The 14,662-nt window shown below is 39.0% G+C and overlaps 2 protein-coding genes across 4 annotated transcripts; both read left to right on the top strand.

Annotated features, from left to right (window-relative positions):
• Positions 1-927: 927 nt before the first annotated feature.
• Positions 928-4,991, top strand: srsf1a (serine and arginine rich splicing factor 1a). 2 transcript variants are annotated; one of them, XM_044353813.1, is made up of 6 exons: positions 928-1,404; positions 2,006-2,184; positions 3,061-3,233; positions 3,402-3,734; positions 4,036-4,147; positions 4,583-4,991. In XM_044353813.1, exons 1-4 carry the CDS (start codon positions 1,217-1,219, stop codon positions 3,597-3,599), a joined length of 738 nt encoding a protein of 245 aa, XP_044209748.1. In that variant the 5' UTR covers positions 928-1,216; the 3' UTR covers positions 3,600-3,734; positions 4,036-4,147; positions 4,583-4,991. The 2 variants fall into 2 exon arrangements, with proteins under 2 accessions (XP_044209748.1, XP_044209747.1); XM_044353812.1 differs by having other exon boundaries at positions 3,402-4,147.
• Positions 4,992-5,389: 398 nt separating this feature from the next.
• Positions 5,390-9,577, top strand: dynll2a (dynein, light chain, LC8-type 2a). 2 transcript variants are annotated; one of them, XM_044353815.1, is made up of 3 exons: positions 5,390-5,731; positions 6,280-6,431; positions 7,611-9,577. In XM_044353815.1, the coding sequence occupies exons 2-3, from the start codon at positions 6,300-6,302 to the stop codon at positions 7,746-7,748; spliced, it is 270 nt and encodes an 89-aa protein (XP_044209750.1). In that variant the 5' UTR covers positions 5,390-5,731; positions 6,280-6,299; the 3' UTR covers positions 7,749-9,577. The 2 variants fall into 2 exon arrangements, with proteins under 2 accessions (XP_044209750.1, XP_044209749.1); XM_044353814.1 differs by having other exon boundaries at positions 5,393-5,731; positions 6,277-6,431.
• The last annotated feature ends 5,085 nt before the right edge of the window (positions 9,578-14,662 follow it).

The raw sequence follows: 14,662 nt of genomic DNA, 5'->3' as shown, positions 1-14,662 counted from the left end.
AATATGTAATTAAATATTGTATTCAGGCTTCATGTTAAGAACTATAGGTCTATATATAGGTATATAGGTATATAGGTCTATATAGGTACATATTTTGCTTGGAGTCAAAGTAAATATTAGCTTGATAGAGGCATGTAGTGATGAAACATTCCAAGTGTTTTATTGTACATTCCCCCACTTTTTTACTCTATGACATAAAGACATACAATTCTTCATGTTACATCGACATGGAAAACAAAAATGACATATTTCCAGTAATAGGGGTGAGTTAATGTAAAATCTGTCCAGGGACTAAAGATGAAAAGTGGCCTTTTGGCACACTTATAGCAATGTCTGTCTGTCTTAAAACAACAGTTGGGTACCCAAATGAACATTGAAATAGGTTTTTCATGCTGTAATCATTCCTCCTGGTCATACTGGCCATTAGAAGATCTCTTCATCATGCAAAAATTGTGAGCCTATCCTTTAATACAATTCATACATATTTATGTTTTTATTTGTTTTTGTTTTCATTGCTTGAAATTTACACTTAATTGCCAGTTTATTACACCAGTAGTAGATCAAACAAATAGTAAATCTAGTACAATAATCCTGCAAGAAATCCTGCCCTCGTTAAAGTTGTGATGTTCAGTTTTTGTTGAAACTGAGGTAAAGAGGTGCTGGTTGTTGAAAGTGAAAGCAGCACAATTTATTGCGCTACTTTCAACTGAGAAATTGACAGAATTGAAAAATCATGAATTTACCCTTTAACTGCACTGCCCGTGTTAATAAACAAATGAATACTAAATAAATAATATCTAGGTGGACCTTTATCATTACACAGTTACATGTTGTTACATTGTAAATGATAATGAAAAGCTTGATTATCTCTACACCTGGTCAATTGGTGGACTATTTTGTTAAGCGGATGCGTCAGTTATAGCTGCAGTGTTTCCGGTATTCATGAACGCGTCGGTGAAGGAGCGCGGTTCCTGAAGAAAAAAACAGGAGCAGTGTGAGCGAGCGCTGTGTCGAGAAGATTGTTCACATTGAAGAAAAAATAACCTACAGATTGCAACTTAAAAAAGCGCGCGTTTTTTTTATTTATTACTCTCTACTTTCTGTTCGACGATTTGCAAGCTCTTTGAGTTCAGTCTCTGTTCGGCGCAGGCAGCCGTTGAGGAATCTTGCAAACAACAAACCGTTAGCGTAAGTCGCGAGCCAACCGTTAGCAGCGATGTCGGGTGTTGTGCGGGGGCCTGCTGGGAACAACGACTGCCGGATTTACGTCGGAAATCTTCCCCCTGATATCCGCACAAAAGACGTGGAAGACGTGTTCTATAAATACGGAACGATTCGAGATATCGACCTGAAAAACAGGAGAGGAGGGCCGCCTTTCGCCTTTATTGAATTCGAGGACCCCAGGTGAGGAGCTGTCGTTAGCTTAGCCACAGGGTAGCTAGTAGGCCGCAGCAGCCCCATTGTGTGTGTGTGTGTGTATGGCTAACACACTATTGACGGGCTCAGACTATTTCCTGGACCCCGCACACCACCTAACAAAACGTGGTGTGTGTGTTTGTACTCTCTGCCAGTTTCGGTTGTGTCTTTACACTACCTGAGACCTTTGCACTTGTTTTGCACAGCTTGTTTTGTTTGCTTTGCTCAGTGTTTTTGTCCGTGCAGTTAATACACAGAGACACTGCTTTTGTTTCTGGCTTCAAGACAAGTCCAGTCAATACACTCTTACATCCAATTGTGCAATATTATCTGGCGTCAGTGTTTTTTTTCTGTAACGACTGCAAACGCAATTGCAGTGCATACATTTCTCAGCCTGTTTAAAGCAATTAAAAGCGAAACCATTGTACTTGCGTGACGTACACAAAGCGGATTAGCAAACATAAAGCAGATAACGCTAGCTGCTAACATGGCTGACTGACTGTCCTTTTGCTATGCGTTTTTCCTGCATGTGAATGAACCCCGCTTTCTACTATGTGTTAATGTTGAAACCGCTGCGTTGTGTTGACAGGGACGCTGATGATGCAGTCTATGGACGTGATGGTTATGACTACGACGGCTACAGACTGCGTGTGGAGTTTCCTCGGAGCGGTAGGGGCTCCAGAGGCGGTTTCGGCGGGATCGGCGGTGCTCCCAGAGGCAGATATGGGCCTCCATCCAGGCGATCCGAGTACAGGGTGATTGTGTCAGGTAAGCAAACCAATTCACCTGGACATCCTACAAGGAAGTCATTATCAGAGGTTAGCCCTCGGACTGTTGGCTGGAGTATTGTGTTACTTGTAATGAACTTCTTTTTCCACTACAATGTTGGATGTAAATTCAGTTTAATTTACACACAAGAAACTCCAGTTTGTCAATTGTGCTCTCTACTGCTCAGTTATCAGAAAAGTTAGCCAGAGTTAATTTAGAAGGCCAATTTTAATTTGCTGTTGCTGACCAGTTAAAAAGAAAATGACATATCTTGAAAAAGCCATATATACAACATAAAAGATGCCTACAAAATAGTATAGTACACATTCACCAATAAATAATGCCACAGCATAACACATCTAATTGCCTACAATCTATAAAACATAGTTAAATAAAAGAAACACACAAAATTAACATTAACAAAATATTTGACTGAAAGCAAAACCCTGTTTTTTGGATTGTAGGGCTGCAACGATTATTTTCATTATCAATTTAATCTGTGGATTAGTTTTGTGAATTATTGATTAGTTGTTGGGTGAAAAATGTCTATCACGGTTTCCCAAAGCCCAAGATGCAACCTGCTATCACAGAGAATTAAAGAAACCAGAAAAATATTTACATTACATAGCTGGAACCAGAGCATTTTAGCATTTCTTTAAATCAGTTGATCAGTTAATCAACTAGTCGCGGCAGCTCTACTGTGTTTTTACATGTCCCAACAATAAAATGAAGCTCCTGTATCACCAAATCTTGCAGCTACTGTTTGGGAATACAGATTTGTCTTGTACTTGTAACAGACATTGAAGATTCTGCACATAAACAAAGCTGGAAAGCTCCCCATGTATCGGCTAACATCATGTCTATCCTGTGTTTCAGGGCTCCCTCAGAGTGGAAGCTGGCAGGACCTGAAGGACCACATGCGTGAAGCAGGCGACGTGTGCTACGCCGACGTTTTCAGAGATGGAACCGGCGTTGTAGAGTTTGTGCGCAAAGAAGACATGACCTATGCCGTTCGAAAGCTGGACAACACCAAATTCCGCTCACATGAGGTATGTGTACTGATTTGGTTCTTTGTCATGGATAGGGTTTCTTTGCTGTGCGGAGGTGAGTACTTGCTACATGTTTGAAGCACACCTGGCCCTCATTTCCATCTATGGTTTTTCCACCATAGGAAGGAATATTGTCTTTTCAATGTCAAGTTCTCTTGTGTCTGCCAGGGAGAGACTGCTTACATTCGTGTGAAATTAGACGGTCCTCGCAGCCCGAGTTACGGAAGATCACGCTCCCGCAGCCGTGGCAGCCGGAGCAGGAGCCGCAGTCGCAGCGCCAGCCGCAGCCGAAGCAATTCCCGTGGCCGTGGCAGAGGATCGCCCCGCTACTCACCTCGTCACAGCCGCTCTCGCTCCCGTTCCTAAAACTTTCTACCACCGATGTTTTGCCCTTTTGATGTATACCCTACTGTTTTTACCTCCTTATGAGTTTCTCCAGATGTCAGCTGTTGATTTTTAATTTTTGCATTTCATGTCCCGATGTCCTTGTGGATGATCTTGGTATGTAGGTGTACTTCCTCCCCCTTTTCACCCCTTTCCCCTCCCTCTCCAGCTGCTTTGTCCTTGTGTTTTTTCCCTTTCTCCCCTTCTTTTCTGTCTTCTCAATTTTTGCAACATTAGAAATTGTGCTGTGTTGAACTTCAAAAACGTTGAGTTGTAAAGCGGCACTCAATGTTTTTGCAAGTATTGAAAATTGAGTTTTGTTTTTTAAAAATAGCCTCTCTCATTGGATATCTGGGGTGGGCTGTTTGGACGGGGAGCCCAATGCTTAACTGTATTTTACCCTTGTGTCTTCCTTTAGACATCTGAAGAGAAGGATTAAAGTGATTTGGAATAAAACCATTGTGGAGCACATTTCATTTGTATGGTCAGGATAGGACATCTAAATGAGGAGCAATCAGGTCGAGGCAATGGTACGCTTCATATTCCATAAATTGAACGTTTTGATAGGTTGCTATATCATGCATGTCATACTTTAACAAAGCCATATGTGCTGTACTTTGTTATATATATATATATATATATATAAAATTTTTAACATGCTACTCTGGCCTGTGACAGAAAAAGCAGTCCTAGATCAAGTGTTGTGATGTAAGTGTAACATCTTTGCTGTCAAATGTAAAAATCTGAATTGCTACTTTGTTGCAAAAGCGTCCCACTTTTAACTTAAATGTCCTCTTTGGTAAAAAAAAAAAAAAAATGTTTAACTTCAGGGAGTGATAGATTTTGTGCTCAGTGGCATTTTTTTTTCTTGATCTGACATAAGTGCTCAAAATGGAAAATTAGGCCCAAAATCTTGACATTTTATTCTAACGGTCTGCCTCTGATTTTCTTCCTGGTATTTCAAGGTTTTGATTGGAGGAGTGGCTCAGTGGATCCCAATCCTTGGAGCTGGATGAGTGGATCGATTAGGGAAGGGATAGGCAAGGATGGATGCTCGGAACGGGATCAGATTTCCAGGATTCAAATGAGTTGATTTCAGAACTAATTAACGGGAGTCCCAGAGCAACTTTTTTGATTAGCCCCCCCTGCCTATCTTTTAAAGTTTTTCAGTGATAAAGGCTTTATTTTACAAGAAAACGAAAACTGAGGACCAGGAAGTTGGATCAAAGGATGGAATCGTAGATGCCTGGTATGAAGGAATTGAAATTTGGGGAGGTTGGGAGGGGGTTTTATTTGGGAGTAGTTTGTATCTTTTATTTTGCTTAATCTTTTTTTTTCTCTTAGCATTTTCAATAAAACACTTTCAAACACGGACACTTTAGTGTGTTTCTTATTTGAACGATAATCCAAATATGAATTCATGACTATTATGCAAGTGTAAATCATATTTAGTTTTTCTTTAATATTTTATTAGTTGTACACCACAACTATGCTTCTGTCTGCATAAATATAATATAGTGTGTGTATACATATGTGTGAATGACTAAAACAATAAAAAATTATGACTAAAATTATCTAAGAGCAGATGAGAATCTAAGGCTGAAGCTAACAACAATGGGGGAGGAAATAAGGATGTTATTGTCTATAAAATCCTTCCTGTAGTTGTAGAAATAATAAAAAAAGAACATCAGCAGCTCTTTTGTTCAGTATTCAAGGCCCCTCTTGTCTCTCAGCTGTGACGGTGACTGATGAAAAGCCACGCAGCCAAGTGATACCTGCAGCCAAGGTCTCGTTTCCTCTTAGCCCACAGTCAGTGGTGTATACTGTGAATGATGCATTGTGGGATGAAATAAGATGCCGGCAGACAGGAGCTGGAGAAAAACGCTCGCGACACACGGGGAGGCTGCAGCCCAGCCAATGGCAGCGTGCAGCATGCAGCAGAGGGGCGGGGAGCTACTGGAGAGCACAGCACAGAGACAACCTACCTACATGCTTATTGTGTAAATCTTTAAAAAGCAATTAGCCGCAGCATCATCAAAAACCTTCCACCAGGCTGCGAGATATTCATAATTTTTTTTCTGGGAAAGAAGTGCTTTCAGGCGGCTGAAGAAAAGGTGAGTTGCAGATTTCCTGAGCAGACATTGACTTGCATGTTTTGCCAATTTCTGATTCGAGTTTTTCTTGTGATTACCAGCTTTTTTTTTTACTGTATGTGGCTAAATTCATTTTTCGATGGAGATGGTGGGCGCGTGCACAACAGCATTCACATTTAACCCGCGTAGATAATTAATGAGATACATTTTGATACTTTTGGTGTCCTGATGCAGATGCTACTTGTATCAGAAAGTGATTTTGCCAAGTAATTTAACTCCACCTGTATCAAGTTTCGCAGCCAATCTATGCAACGCTCAAGTCATCGTCGTCTAGCGGAGGAGGATAAAAGAAATAACACACTCATAAATTGGTTTTATGAATCAGTACTAATGCCACATTAAACACAGCCGGGTCGCGGATGCTCATTTTTCTGCGTAAGATTGATGTTTGCGATGATCGGGCTGGCCTAAACCATCCCCATCACCACGTGCGGTGTTAATTTTCAGTGCAGTACGTCTGAGTGAGCGTGCCCCCCCCCTTCTCTCTCTCTCTCTCTCTCCCCCAGCAGGCATCATCATCATCCTCACAATGACTGACAGGAAAGCAGTGATCAAAAACGCGGACATGTCCGAGGACATGCAGCAGGACGCAGTGGACTGTGCCACCCAGGCCATGGAGAAGTACAACATAGAGAAGGACATTGCAGCCTACATCAAGAAGGTGAGACGGGATGGATGCATCCAAGTGGAGCTGTGAAGCTTACATCAGTGGCACATGATCTGCAATTTCAGAGCCTTTTTATGCTCATCTATTTTTGGTCTGTGTGGAGACGAGGCTACACATGGCTATATGGAGCCAGGATTTCAGAAATACATGAGGTCATGAGTCCAATTCCCCTCCTAACGCACCATGTTTCCAAACATTTTGACCTGACAGCAGAATTTATTTAATTATTTGGATTTTTTTTTATTTCATCTGTTCTTGTTTTATGTGTTAATTTATTTCCCAATCAATCAATCAATCAATTCAACCACCTTCAGATCAGTGCATGACAGTCCAAATATAAACAGTGAAACAAATTAGAGACTAATGCTCAATAAATGATCAAAATGAAACAATAAAGGCATCAAAGTAGACAAAAGACAATATAAATGAAACAGAAAAAAGCAACACAGAGATATGAAACAAGTGCAAATGACTAAAAATGTAAATTAAATCATAGATATAAAACATTGTTTTAACAAAAGCCAGGCATAAAAGAGGCAGATTTTAGGTTTAAAGCTTTATCCACACTGACTGCAATGAATTATTGTGAGTCCTTTATTAGTTTTCATTTGCTTAATGCCTCTCCCGAGGATTTATAGAGTTTTATATTGTGTATTTGTTTACCTGAAAGTAATTCAGTCTAATTATTGTGAGTAACCAGCCTGAACAATAACAACTATGTGTAAGTTTTTAACTGCATAATGTAAACTCCCCCACAAAACACTGAGCACTAGCGCTGTAGCAATCAAGCAACCATTTTTTTGGTACAACTTTTCCAAACATTTGCTGGTGTAGGTTTCTCTTATGTAAGTGTTTGATAATTTTCTTTGTCATATATGATAGTAAACTGAATAACTTTGATTTTTGGTCAGATATAACAAACAATTTGAAGATTTCTCCTTGGGCTCTGGGAAATTATAATAGGTATTTTCACTATTTTCTGGCATTTTATAGCCAAAACAGATAACTGATTAATTGAGAAAATAATAAGATTAATCAATAATGAGAATAATTCTTAGTAGCAGACCTGACCTCAGTCATCAGTGGTAGTCATGACATTTAATACAAGCTCTGTAGATTGCTGTCAGTAGGTTTTGTTGTCTAATCTTCTTATTTTAACCTTTTTTTTCCCAGGAGTTCGACAAGAAGTACAACCCCACCTGGCACTGCATCGTTGGCAGGAACTTCGGCAGCTACGTCACTCACGAGACAAAGCATTTCATTTACTTCTACTTGGGCCAAGTGGCCATCTTGCTTTTCAAGTCTGGCTGAGACGTTTCTGAGAGGTGTTGAGGAGTTACTCTCCCTGAACCTTAAATCGGAAACGCAGTGGTGGCTGATTTGTCCCATACACTAATAACGACATACCATAATGATGCAAAACTGGCCGTGCGCAGTTGCATGGACTATACACTATTTAATATGTATGTTACAGTAAGTTTACTTTACGATAGTTGCCATTTGAATGCAACTGAAGTAGTTTTTGTTAATGCTGTTAAATTCTAGGTTGTAAAAGATTTCAGTGTGGCCCTTGATTGTACAATAAAAAAGGAAAGCTGTAGAATGTAGTGGTGCATCTGCTTTCCTTCACAAATGGCATCGCCAGACCCCGATGTGAGACTCCATCTGTCGGTTTAGATGGTAAAATCATGCTGCGCGCACCAGTTGTAACAATTCATTATCTAAAAAAAAAAAAAAATGTCAAGATTTTAATGTGGATCATGAATAGCAGTTGGTAAAAAGGGGCAAAATAGAAAAGCTGTTATCTTTTTACACTTCACAGCATCCTGTTGGTTTCAAGGAGAGCTCCAGCTGCATCGAAAGACTCACTATTTCAAAACATACTTTAATCTGACAGCATGAGTTCGTTTTATAGCCGCTATTTTACTGATTTAACAGCATTAAGTTGTCTTAAGATGCATTTACAAACCCTTTAATACTTTCAATTTGGATTTCCAAAAAAATTACAGCAGCCACTTTTGGAGAAGATGTCAAAACCTCAAATTGACATTTAGGAACCAAAACAGGCCAGCCAACCAGGGATATGATGTTATAGTTCTTAAATTTTCACTGTGAAGGACGACGGAGCAAAAAAAAGCTCACACACTCAGACCTGAACCTGTAATGTCTGAGTAATAACGCTACAGACCGGTTACCAAAATATCCCGACTCCCCTAACCTAGATTTCAGTCTTATAATCCTGTGTTTCTGCATGTTTGGAGGATAATACCACAATTTATTTAACTGTCATCACGACACGCTACACAAACGAACGCTCACCTTGGAGCTAAGTCACTTACATTATAACTCACATTTAACTTTCACCTTTAAGTTTGTAGATATTGGACTGAGCCGATGCGTGTCTTGTCAGCGTTCAGAAGGCGGTTTAGATAAAACATCCGCAGTCTACTCTACCAAGGCTACCAGCTGTCTTTCAGATGGTTGTGTCATCTTACGTGGCTTGTGATACTTTTAAAGATGTGTTACCCTCAACCTTTATTTGCCAGTGTACTGCCAGACACGCAGGAAAGATAATGCATTCGGAGTTGGGACTTACAGTTGGGAACAGGCGTATCTCTTGTCTAGCACACTGATTTTTTTTGGGTTTTTATTTTCGTCGTGTCAATATTAATATTATTCGTTTGTAATGGAAACATACAATGTCTGGATAATGGTGAAATGTGTTCTTCGGGAGGGAAGATTGAAGGGAATAATTAGTCCATGGAGATGGATAACGCCACACATTTCTCGCTGTGTGTAAAGACTGAATGTCTTCTCAGTTCACTCCCATACTCCAGCTGTGGGTGAAATGTGTATCTCTCAAGTGTTAGCTTGGATTGACATTGTTTTTCGAGGGAAGTCTTCCTAACTATTGTCAGTGTAAACTAATTTATTATTGTTTTCCTCTGGCATGTATTTTTGCTGTGTGTATGTAGGAGCCGTTCCGATGCTGTTAAATTTGCACAAAACGTGTGCCTGTCATTGCTCTCAACTGTAACTGGCTTGAGTACAATTGCACTTCATTAGAGTTATCCAGTAGGTTGCTACAGAACCAAAATCGTATAAACTCGATGAAATAAAAATTAATTGTTGACTTATTACACTGTGGCCTCTTGTTTTGTCATCATCCCTTTTTGTGGAGAAACCATTAGTCAAATGAGAAAGAAAATAAATCAACAACACTTCTGAGAATGAATTATTCACTTAAAGAAATAGTTTGACATTTGGGGAAATACACTTATTCACTTACCTCCTGAGAATTAGATGAGGAGATTGATAGCACTTGTAAATATGAAGCTACAACCAGCAGCTGTTTAGCTTAGCATAAAGATGGGAAACAGCTAGCCTAGGTTTGTCCAAAGGTAAAGATTTCCCACTCTTACACATGCACATTGGTCATTAGGAATGCATATTCAACACAGGTTATGTGCATCTTGAATTTGTTGGTAATATGTTACATAAGTCCCCCTATTCAGCATTGATAAGCAGTACACACATATAATGCATGTTTTATAACACACTATAATGTAGTTGTATGAAGATATGTGCAAATTAATGTATTTTATAACTTCTCCTGTGGGCATCTATTAGTGTATGTTGGTGTATAAACAGATAATGACAGATAAACTATAGTATAGTATAGTATAGTATTAGGAATTATAATTGTTGTCAAATTCTGTACATTAGGGAACTTAAAATGTGTCATATCTGCTTACAACTACATTACAGTGTGTTTTAAACCAGGTATTAAATGTTTATATACTGCTTATAAATGCTTAATAGGGGACTTTGAGTAATGTGATTCCAGTTAGAGTAAAGGTTCATTTAAAAAAAAAAAAATGTTTTGCTACAGTTGCATTATGTGAGGAAGATGTATTCTACAATAAATAGACACAATAGACAAGAGAATGGGACAATAGAAATCAATACTTGCAGGTTGAGGGAGGAAGATGGATACTAAAGAGAAGAACACAGCACACACAGGCCTTTAGTATTGATGCATTTAAGCCGCATGGCATACAGTATGACTGTGGTGGTGGGTTCATTGTGTGTTTCCTCTGAATGACAGAGGCTCAAGTGGTGTAGTGTACAAAGCGGTCCATAGCAACAAGTGTGGGACCTTCATTCAAAGATGAGGAGCACAAACCACGCAACTGTGACATCAGATGCTGTAGTGTTGTGTTAATAACCTGTACTGTACGGCTTGTCCAAGCCCACGGCTGTTCCCCCATCTGTGTGGCAAACGGATGCTGCATTCAAGTCATATCAGATTTATGAACTAAAATTAATTCTTTGGCAAGTGTTGTAGTAATTAAAAATTGGACGTGTAAGATTCCCATATCTTATAAACGGGAAGTTCTGTTTTTCCATACTGTAATGTTTCTATCTTGCTCTACTCTGTACACACATAAATAAAATTGACTTGATTTGACTTCCAAAATCTCAAAAATTCATTCACCTACCAAATAAAAGTCAATTTACTCCTGGTGCAGAGTATTACTTAGTCTGTGAATACAGTTGGATTATCTTTAATGTGGCTCAGGAGGAGCTTTGTCCAGTCTGAGGAAATCTCAACTTGAGCTTGGAGACACATTTTTCACAGAAATCATGCGTTACAAATAGGGGGGTGTGGAGTTTAATAGATGTGGATTTTTACCAGGCTGGGAGGGTCTAACAAAGAGATTCTATCAAGTTGCATTATGGGAAATGCAGGATCCAGCTAACTTGCAGATTGACCCATAGTAGAGATTAAAAGTCAGGATATATTAGTCTCTGCTGCATCGTTTTTAACAATTCTTTTTAAAAATGTCTCATGAAAGTCCCCCAAATGTATGGAAGTGTAACACCAGCGTACCTCTTCAAATCCAAATCACAATCATCCATTACACTCAACTACTAAGTAATGTTTTTGTCTCTAAGTTGTAGTATCACAATCCTTGTAGAAATGTTTTTTTGTGAGTGTGTGTTGTTTTCATGTGAATACAGCACGAATAAGTGACGTCCAACAACATGCCATTTAGAGCCATGTGTAAATATCCATGTGTAAATATTTAGAGCCATGTGTAAATATCACATCAGCTAATTTCACTGATCAGTATATCTTCTGTCAGAGTTTGAATGAAAACTTGACAAACAGGAACAGCTTCATGTATCAAGACCAGGGCTGATGTAATGGTGTGCATTACAATTTAATGAACTTACAAAAGATGACAAATTTGATGTCTTCCATCAAATCATTAGCGTTTTACAACCTACAACATGACCAACACTGGAGATATTCTGTACTATTGCCATGTGGTGGCAGCTGTTTGCTCACTGTCTAAAGCAGCGTGAATAGAGCGTCACTTGTGTTTAGTTTGTGCGGCAGTTACGTGATGTCTGTAAGTGGACATCTGGAGAAACAAGAGCACACAGAGCCAGTACAGCAGACAGAGCAGACAAATTAAAGGACAAGGGACTAATGAATAATTTCTAGAGACAGACTGAGGTCAAACAGCGTGACAGAAGATACTCTGTGGAGTTAACTGGAACACTTTGCCTAAATATTAGAAAACGCTTTTTTGCAATTTTCATGACATCAAAGTTTCGAAAGTAGTTCCTTTTAACCCATTCATGTTGTGGGATTCACCCGCAGCTCCTTGTAGTGAGTGTGAAAGCCTGAATAACTGAAATGAATAAGGAATCAAAGCTTTTATTCTCACTCGCTTGTCTCACTGAAATACTGAATAATGTAAAGATGTCTCATAATGGTTTCACATGCGTATTCACTCACGCTTGAAACACAGATGTGTCAGAGGCTCGTCTGTATTTTTTTTTTGTTTGTTTTTTTTTGTTTCTACTGTCAGCGTCTCCTCCCCCCACATACACTACCTGCCTGCTTCCCTTCCATTGCCTCTGGCTGCCTTCAACCATCTTCCCACACGGAGCTGTAATTCATGGTCAGAGCTACATGTAGACCGCACAGATAATTGACCAGGCTGGAACTAACCCCTGCTGCTCGATGCTAAAGATAAATTTGCATCACATATACAGCATAGCCTGAGGCAGTTTGAAGCATTAAGTTTCATCATTCAGGGCATTAAAATTCAGTTTATGTGTCTTAATTGTGGCCTTAAACTTACAACTGACAAATGGATGGATGATGCAGAGAGTAGATCTCTATTTTGTTCAAGTTCAACTGGAAATAATCCTTTTTTCAACAGATAAGAGATAATTTCTTATGCTGTTAAAGCTATTTATGCATCTGAGAAGGTTTACTAATCGCAGGATAAGTTTCAAATCCACACTGCTTATTTTACATTAAACTGAGACATCAAGCATTCAAATCCAGATCTCTGAGTGATCTTAAAAACATCCTCTTATTGCGACATATTTATATCCATAAATGCTCTCAAATGGCTCTTTTCAGCTCCTTACAAGGTCCAGTCTGAAAAACACTTGAATAACCTGAATTGCATCAAACTGACTGTTGTTTTGGTTCAGGCTGAAAATATCTTTCTGTTTTGTTGAGAGCATAGCTCTCATTGATGTAGTGAATGTTATGGCTCTGCAGATGCCTCATAGACTGTGATGACCAGTGGGCGGATTTAACACTGGTATAACAAGGAGGCAAGTGACTCAGACTCAAACATCGGGGATGTCAATAAAGAGGAAAATGGCACATAAATATGTAAATAGCAGCAAGCGGACACACGGACAGAATTGCATGGTGTGTAGGTTGAGGTATGTGATGTTATTGTTTGGGGAATCGACTTCGAACGCATGAAAATCCTTGAAAACGAGAACATGTACTTCTGCACTCATGACTGCCGAGTGCTTAGTAGATGAAAAAAATGAAAAGGACGTCAGAAATTACGTATTATTTCTTTCCCATGAATGTGACTGAAGATCTAACATATAGTAAACCAATGGAACAACAGACTGAGAGTACTGACGAGGTGAACATGACCTCGCTCTGTCTGCCTGTATACTGTTTGATGGTGATTTGCATTGTAGGCTGCTGTGAATGCTGCCCGGCTGTAGGAATACACAACACACTAACCACAAAACACATCTACATCTAAATTTTGCCTCCATGTGCACTAACCTGTAAACATTTTCTAGATTCATATAGTTTGAATTTTTAGACAACTACAATCCCCCTTTTATTCATGGTCTCCTTGTTTCAAAGGTGGATTGATTGAGTTCATACTTGGTATTAAGAAAAAAGAAAATTCATACTGTATGAGGGCATCTACAGTACATGGCTGAGACCATAAATAAAAATGACTAACAGCCAATAAATTGCATATTAAAAAGATAATCTCTGCCTGTAAACCTCCTACAGTGCATGAAAAAAATATATAAGGGTTTTTGTCAGTTTAAACAGGCCCAGTGATAAAAACATGGAGGAAGCATTTCAAATTACCTCTGTGTACAGTCTGTGAAATCATGATTCCTCTCTACATTATGTATATGACTGCACTGAAATAGTGTGTTACATAACTGTTCCCTATACAGTGTGACAGTGTAAGTCTATGTCGCTGTAAATCTAAAATCTACATAGCCCATGTGTAAAGCTTTATGATTGTAAGATGTGTAACCTCTAAAATTTCCCCCGTGGTTTGTCCTTGTTTTATTCTTTATGTTCATTTCTGTTCTTGTAAATGATCTGAAATAGAAGTACACTAACTGTAAATACGTTTTAATACTAATTATTATTTTGTTTTCATTAAGCTTTATTTATTCAGGAAATCTCATTGAGATCAAGATCTCTTTTGCAAGAGAGACCTGAGACCAGGTTATATATTACACAGGATCACAAAAAGAGTTCATTCACATCACAATCATAAAACAATCATCATACACACTCCCAGACACATGACTTAAAACAAGCAAACATTATGAAGAATATTGGCCATTACAACTTTATAGGTCCTCAGAGGAACAAGTGTCTCTAACTTTAAGCTGTGTTTCCAGCAGTAAGGTGTGTAGTACCTGAAACCAGTCTTCCCCAGTTCAGAATTTGTGAGGAGCTTTTAAAGCCAACCTGCTCTGTGATCTGGTTATTAGCTCTGAGCTCGACTAAGGATGTTAAATAACTCGACAACTTAAATAGCAAGGCCTTATAAATGAAAACACAGGTATGCTGGTGCCCTCTAGATATCAGTGACGACCTCTGACCTTATCGTTTAACTCACAGTGGT

The sequence above is a fragment of the Thunnus albacares genome, chromosome 6, assembly GCF_914725855.1.
Source record: "Thunnus albacares chromosome 6, fThuAlb1.1, whole genome shotgun sequence".
Lineage (NCBI taxonomy): Eukaryota > Metazoa > Chordata > Actinopteri > Scombriformes > Scombridae > Thunnus > Thunnus albacares.
Note: the sequence above shows the minus strand (reverse complement) of the source record. Positions and strands in the feature narration are given on the sequence as shown.

Excerpts from the sequence above, each read along its gene's own strand:
- srsf1a (XM_044353813.1), top strand. The coding sequence starts at position 1,217 with ATGTCGGGTGTTGTGCGGGGGCCTGCTGGGAACAACGACTGCCGGATT. Across the intron at positions 1,405-2,005 it reads ATTGAATTCGAGGACCCCAG|GGACGCTGATGATGCAGTCT; the intron begins GTGAGGAGCTGT and ends TTGTGTTGACAG. Across the intron at positions 3,234-3,401 it reads CCAAATTCCGCTCACATGAG|GGAGAGACTGCTTACATTCG; the intron begins GTATGTGTACTG and ends TGTGTCTGCCAG.
- dynll2a (XM_044353815.1), top strand. The coding sequence starts at position 6,300 with ATGACTGACAGGAAAGCAGTGATCAAAAACGCGGACATGTCCGAGGAC. Across the intron at positions 6,432-7,610 it reads TTGCAGCCTACATCAAGAAG|GAGTTCGACAAGAAGTACAA; the intron begins GTGAGACGGGAT and ends TTTTTTTCCCAG.